General features: G+C 39.5%; 2 protein-coding genes across 2 annotated transcripts in view; one reads left to right on the top strand and one right to left on the bottom strand.

Moving 5' to 3' along the window:
• The window catches only part of LOC143036458 (soluble guanylate cyclase 89Da-like), a 362,279-nt gene that overhangs the window by 245,523 nt on the left and 109,256 nt on the right, over positions 1-7,500 (bottom strand). The window lies entirely within an intron of this gene.
• The window catches only part of LOC143036000 (uncharacterized), a 43,634-nt gene continuing 37,516 nt past the window's right edge, over positions 1,383-7,500 (top strand). The window contains exon 1 of the mRNA XM_076203259.1: positions 1,383-2,804. Within this exon, the coding sequence (XP_076059374.1) occupies positions 2,318-2,804 (487 nt within the window). The 5' untranslated portion in view covers positions 1,383-2,317. The remainder of the gene's footprint in view (positions 2,805-7,500) is intronic.

Raw genomic sequence — 7,500 nt, 5'->3', positions numbered from 1 at the left:
TTTACTATTTCTCCATTTCTCTATGTAATCGTTTCATTATTTCTTCTTATTTTTCGTCTCCGTTATTCTATTCCTTGATTGTCTATTCTTTATTTCTTTAGCTCCCTGTTTTTCTTTCTTAATTTGATATCATTCAGGTCACCTATCTCTGTCTATATCTGCGTATCCATTTTTCAATTTCTTCGTTTCTTTACTCTTTATATTTCTATATCTCTGTTTCTTTATTTTATAGTTTTTTTTTCTTCACTATCTTTTTCTTCGTCTGTTCATTTTTCCGTGACTTTACTTATATGTTGATCAGTTCCACCATTTCTCTTATTTCTGTTTATCTGTCTCTCCTTTCCTTTATTCTGATACTTGAGTCTTGTAGTGGTTGATTTGATGGAGTGAGCGTTAACGGTAGTTCTGGAAATAGTGGTGGTATGCAACCAAGGGAAGGAAAGAGTTGTGGTGGTAGCAAAGCTTTTTGTAATGTTACCTATGGTATGTGGTCCATAGGATAATAGTGGGCGTTAGTACCATTAAAAAATTTAGTTGATTACAGAAAGTGGGAATAGAATAAAATTTCCGCAAATTCAATTGCATGTAATAGGATGCCAACCTTTTCATGAATTTGGATGACAGGTGATAAGGAACATGGTATTGTCAAGTGTAAGCTTTATGGTCTATTGCAGTCTCCTCTCCATTCTTATGTCCTTATGAAAAAGAAGCCACGAAGTTTAAACAGAATTAAGCATGTAAAGGGGTTTCATCGTGTCTGAAGGTTTATGTCGGTTGTCATGTAGGTCGTTTTTGGTTGTCTTCTGAATATTTACCACTACGAAATGGTTACTATGACAACTTGGTTATCCACTGGTTGGTTCTACGAGTGTATTACATTGAATAATATCACCGCCAGAGGGACGTCACAAGTATGAGAACAGAGGTGGTAGGTTCTCATGATTATGTTAAAGGGGGCGGCTTCGGAACCGGAAGAGGGTGTAACCAAGGAGTGGTGTTGATGTTGGGGGTAAGCCTGCGACAGTAGTAGTGATGAAGACATAAGAACATAAGAAGACAAGAATGGAGGAGACTGCAAGAGACCATATGAATAGCACGAGGCAGTTCCATGCCCATTACTACCTATTATCCCAACCCATAAAGTTATCCAACTTTCTCAAAACAATCATTAGTTTCAGCACTTATTACATGGTTACTAAGTCTATTCCATTCGTTAACCACTCTTTTGGTAAACCAGTTCTTGCCAAGGTCGGAGGCGATGGTGTAAGTAGAGGAAGCGGTTGTGGTGGTGGCGGAGGAGGGGGACTGTGGTAGCATTGCATTGTCGATGAAACGTCAAGGAGAAAGAGTGTGACGGGTCAGTGTGTCGCGGTGAAGGCGACGATAAGGATGTCGTTGGCGCGTCGCTCGTCGTCGTCGTCGTCGTCGTCGTAACCGGAAGATGAGCCGGAGGCATGGACAAAAAACACCGGGGGGACTTACCCGTGGGCCAACGACCGCCGCGGTCGTCTTTGACAGCAAAAATAGACACATGTTCTGCTTGTGAAGGGTAAAGTACAGGAGGAAAGAAATTAGAGGCTGAAGAATATTGACACCTTACCATCATCTTTGACAGAAAAAATAGACCCAGCTTCTGTAAGTGAAGGTTAGGGTACAGCTGGAATGAAATTAGGGGCTGTAGAACACATGTACCAGACCATCATCTTTGACAGCAATGATATATCTATGTTCTGTAAGTGAAGGTTAGAATACAGCAGGAATGAAATTAGGTGCTGAAGAACACCCGGCGCCGTACTTGAAAGTTAATGAAGAATACTCAAGTCTACCCTCCCCCTTGTCCTGATGAATGGAGTCAAATCAATTTGTCCGCGAAAGTTAGTTACTGAAAAAAAACTTTTGGAAAGAGATCTATTTCTTGCTACTTTTGTTGCTCTCATCGACAGGGAACGTGTGTATATGAAATAACTCTAAAGGCAGCGCTTATCAGTGATTCGTTGTTTCTTGCTTTATAGCACGTCACCGTGTTCTCTCTCTCTCTCTCTCTCTCTCTCTCTCTCTCTCTTTCTCTTCCATACACAAACACACACACATACACACATTACACACGCAGATACACTCAAACAATCACACATACTCGCGCGAGCACACACATAAACACACACACACATACACACATACACACACACACACACACACACACACGCATACACACACATACACACACGGATCCACGCACGAACTATACCATAGTAATATCCAAGGCACCCGCTCTTGACCCACCCTCACCTGCTCTTCAGAAGCTGCCACAAGAAGAACAATGGGGTCCATACTCATCTACACGCTTCCTATCACTTTCCTCCTACTCTCCACCGTAGGTGTCCTTCAGTCCTTAGACGTGAAGGACATCTACGACTCCATCAAGGACATTGACAGCTCGAGCTTCGACGGCGTCACGCCTCATATGTCGAGGCGACTTCGGGCTATTTCCGCCAATTCGAAACTCACTGCTTCCAAATGGCTCAGCGGGAGGCCCTCGAAGTGGCTTTGCGAGTCCGCCCCGACGACGTTGACTGAGAACCTTCCAGTCATCGTTGTCAACCAGACCCGTTCCAGAGCTCTGAGAGGAGCAACTCGTCGTTTCCAAAGGACAAAGAAAGAAGCGTTGGTGGGCAGGGATGTATCAGAAGGAGACTCGGGAAATCTCGGCAAGGATTACCTGAAGCTTCTGCCTAGGCTGCTGCTGGACATCTCGGCTTACGTTCAAGTCAGTGATATTACCATTATCACACCAGGATTGAATCAAGGTGAGGTTCATTTAGTCTGTCCGGAGGAGTCAACAAGTAAAGAAAATGAAAAGAAAGGAAATTAAAAAAGAAAGAAAGAAAGAAAGAAAGAAAGGAAAAGAAAGGAAGGAAGGAAGGAATAAGGTACTACATTAAAATAAAAATAGTTAAAATCTTTAAGTAACGAGTTGGGTTATAAGGTGAAACGGAAGGAAATTGAAAGAAAATATCTTCTACTACTGAATTACTTGTCTCTTTGCTCTGTAATTGTCGCAATATGTTCATATATTGAAACTATTTGAGTTTAATTTAAAAAAGTCAGTAAGGAAAATATTTAAGTGTAAAATAATATATCATATCCAAAGTCCGGGCATGCCTTGTAAGGAGCTGTTGATAGAATGAGTCATAAGAACTTCTAAATTTACCACAAATTCTAACAAACCTGAACACTTATTGTAAAGATTAACAAGAATAATATTTAACCTGTTCATATCAGATGCCCTCCTTTACCATTTCTATGACTTTATCTCGTTGGCGCAATATTGTCCCCGTGGGTAGAAGACCTGGCTATCAACAGTGATGTACCTAAACAATAGTATCACACAATATTTGGATTCAGAATATCGAAACATAACAATTAACGGTGGCTGGCCATCCCACTAGACCACTCTGATTTTCGGGACGGTAAGCTAATAAACTACAGATACAAAAACATAGACTACTTTGATTTGATGTAAGAAACGTATGTATTCACTTTTACTGACAATACTTTTGAAATAAACACTCAACACGATCAATATATCCATTCATCCTTAACACCCACCTTCAATCTCCACACACTACACAACTCAATCATCCGCGCTAACTACACTCCAAAAATACTATTCTGAGGGGGTCTTCAACGTGGAAACACACACTGGTACGTACCCAGTGACATCACACATGGAGGCAATACTGTTCTTTTACAGACTGGATTCCTCTACATTCTTATCATTAAAAGCCAGAGCACACACATAGCCCATCAAGCTAACTTCATCAATTCCTTCCCAGATGGTACATTCTGGTCAACAGATTTAGCATCCAACAAGATATCGACAACAGGATAAAACTAATTCTCAATTCACCTGCCCAATATCATAACTAAAAGTATCATAAGTGGTTCCATATCTATATCTAGGCAAATGTTCACCAGTCATAACATATCAAATATATCTGGTCAGAATTCACGGAAAAGTTACCACATTAAAAACCCACATCCTTTCCGACATTGATACAATAATTCAAACACTCAGTAACATCACACAACATAAAAACCTCCCATACATTTATGAAGACTATATAAAACACTGCAATCCGAATTGAAATAAATTGTTTCATCGCAGAACGCAACAGCCTCAAACAAAAGTCTCACACGCACACCCAGAACACAGAAAATATAATAAAGTAAACACATAAAGAATATAAATGACGTGATAAAAAAAAAAAAAAACAGTATTGGCGTGGAGACGTATCATATCTCAACCACAGAAACCAAAACATTTCGCTCCATTGACAACAGTAGCAGCGGACTCATCAATATACATGAAGCTATCACCGCTTAAAAAAGAAATATTCCAAACCAAAAAGAAAAGGACAAAATCCTCGTAGAACTGTACGTAATATTCAGTCGCATGGCAGCCCCATCACGCAGACCGACGTATCCTCAGAGACACAAGCAAGTTTTCTCTTGATTGCAAAACTCACTTATACCAACAGAAACACAAAATAGCAAAAACTTAAGTATTCAGATGTTGCGGGTCCAGATAATATAGAAAAAATCCCTCAATTGCAAAACTCATTAGTCACACACAAAAAAAAAAAAAAAAAAAAAAAAAAAAAATGAAAAATTTAGACATTGCGGGTCCAGACAATATAAACTAAGCAATATCAAACGTTGAGTGACACGAGGACTCCAAAGATGGAAATAAACATAACCTTACTGCTATCCATGTTTCCCTTAACTGAATAAAATCGCTTAACGGTAGCCAGAACACGTGTTCAAGGCGCCAGTGGCAGTCAAAGAGTAAGTTGAGATAGGTCTCACCAGTTGCGACTGAAAGGGAAAGGTGTTCTCCCAAGCGAATAGAATCACCCTCGTAAGGGGGTGAGAGTGGCCCAGACAAGACATACACCTATCCTTCACCTATCCCACACTCATCCAACACCACACTATTGCCCCTTTGATCTTAGTTCCCCGTTGATAAAGTGGGGGGGGACCAAATAATGGGTCAACCCTATTCTTCACCCACTGCCCGGGTCAGAGGCAATGCAGCTAGGCACAGTACCTCTACAGTAGAGCCCGATTGCCGAAGTTGGTATATCCCCGCCCCTGCGTTTACATGGCGAGCCGTCCTCATCTTCCCCTCAACAGCAAGGTACATCACCTTTACGGCAGAGCCCGACAGCCGAAGCTGGTTTACCCCCACCAATTCACTCATATGGCGACCTTTTCCTATCATCCCCTCAACAGTAATCCATAAACCCAGACGAGGTCACAAGGTAGGAAATAATTTGACTGTACTTCGCGGCTCATAACCCTAAATCACGACAACGCAAAATGTGAAATATGTCTTCTTTTGTTGAGGGTGATATGTCATGATTTATTGGTGAAAATTAATTTAGTTGATATACCAATTTTTCTTCCACGCAGGTTTGAATCAATCAAGTAATCGATGGTTGGTCTAAATACTTGAAAATCATATCATCAGTCAACTATTTCCTATTTAAAAATTAAAGATGTAATTTCTTAATATCAGTCTTCTTAGTACCTCATTTTTCGTCAAGATGATGATTAATATTATATGAATATAACTGTTTTGCTCGGGTACGCCACTCGCAAATTATATCTAGGCAAACCAAATGTTAAAAAGATCTTGCATGACACTCGGAAATATATTATTTCTAGTGAGTATCAATTTTCATTGATTCTCATACCTGCTCAAATACTACTATCGTCGTTGATTTATTCGTATGTATCATTCTATAAAGCAATTGTGTATCAAGAACATCCTCCGTACCGATTGATGTTCTTTTGTTTTGTTCTGGTTGTCGCCGGGCGATTTTGTTCATCTTCGTGACACATAACCTCAGATCCTAAAAGGGTTTCAGACTGCCTTGGTTAATTCCTTCCATGCCAAATGGAACTTTTAGTTTTGTTTTGGTTACCGTTAGGCGATGCTATTCATTCCCTTAGTCAAAGTTTATTCAATGCATCAGTTTTTAGACCTTTAGATGCCTTATCTAAAATCATCATCAGCTGCTGAGGTCATCTAAACCAATCTGATTTATCTTTTTTATTATTTTTACTTATCTATTATGAACAGTATTGACATAGAAGAAGGTGAGGAGTCCACACCAGGAGGCGCTGAGTAGCTGCGATCGAAACCATCACTCTTGCCCTGTTATGCGCTTTGGGGAATTTTTGGGGGCCGGGTAACACTCACTGCTGGGAATCGGAGAGGAGTGAGGGATTCGAACCCTCAACTAAGTGAATACGAGACCGGCGTGCTACCAATTACGCTACCAGCGCAATGTTGACTTAGCGTTAGAACAAACCAAATGTATGATTTCTTGTTTTCACATTGTGTTTGCTCAAAAGCACCCAAATTGGACAAGAATAGGCCAAGAGTTATGTTCTGCTGCTTGATCGGCAAATTAAATGATTTCCTTTTAATCTCATGCTGCTGAAAGGCTCTCTTATATTATTCTCCATAAGAGAATTTATTTTTTCCATGAGTATAGACTGTAACACTATCCAACCCATACATATCTTCTAGTAGGAAAGCGTAAGGAAATAGGACATCTTAAATCACGATGACTACTTTTATATGATTTTCCAATTCCCAACAGTTTTCAGACGTTCGATTTGCTTATTATATTGCTTCGAATCACTTCTAAAAGAGCTTTTATTGACAAAAAAAAAAAAGAGTAGGAATTCCCGTTTTGCGAAAGGAGCTTCAACTTGACAAGATTATCTTTGGTAATTTATCGCCTCAAGCAAAACGATGAACTGAACTTTTAACATCTCACTTTTGACTGTTCATGCTTACGGTACACCAACAGCTTAAGCAAACACAAATTTCATAGAGTCATGGAACACAGCAATCCATCAAAATATCTTTCATGCTGGATCCGTTAGCAATGCTCTCGAGGGCTTAAAAGGCTGGAAGTTGGGACTTCTTCGGACATGGAGAATACAGTGATAGTTTTAGCTCAAGAAGGTGTCTGGATCAGGCCAGATCCCATGGCCATAGGCCTAATACGCACGGGGGCTAATTTGGGGCCATTCTCTCCCAGTAATCACTCAGATTCTCTATGCAACCACTGAAATATATACGTACACGTATACGTATACGAATATATATACGTCTGCATATGCATATACATATACATATACATATACATATACATATACATATACATATACATATACATATACATATACATATACATATACATATACATATACATATACTATATCCATATAACATATTACATATACATATACATATACTTTAACATATTACATATACAGTATACATATACATATACATATACGTACACGTACACGGTACACGTACATGTACACGTACACATACATTTCACATACACATACACATACACATACACATACATATACACATACCTATACATATACAGTATACATATACATATACAT

The sequence above is a fragment of the Oratosquilla oratoria genome, chromosome 20, assembly GCF_046742065.1.
Source record: "Oratosquilla oratoria isolate Oo_2021 chromosome 20, ASM4674206v1, whole genome shotgun sequence".
Lineage (NCBI taxonomy): Eukaryota > Metazoa > Arthropoda > Malacostraca > Stomatopoda > Squillidae > Oratosquilla > Oratosquilla oratoria.
The sequence above is the reverse complement of the archived record's forward strand: the minus strand, read 5'-3'. Positions and strand labels throughout refer to the sequence as shown.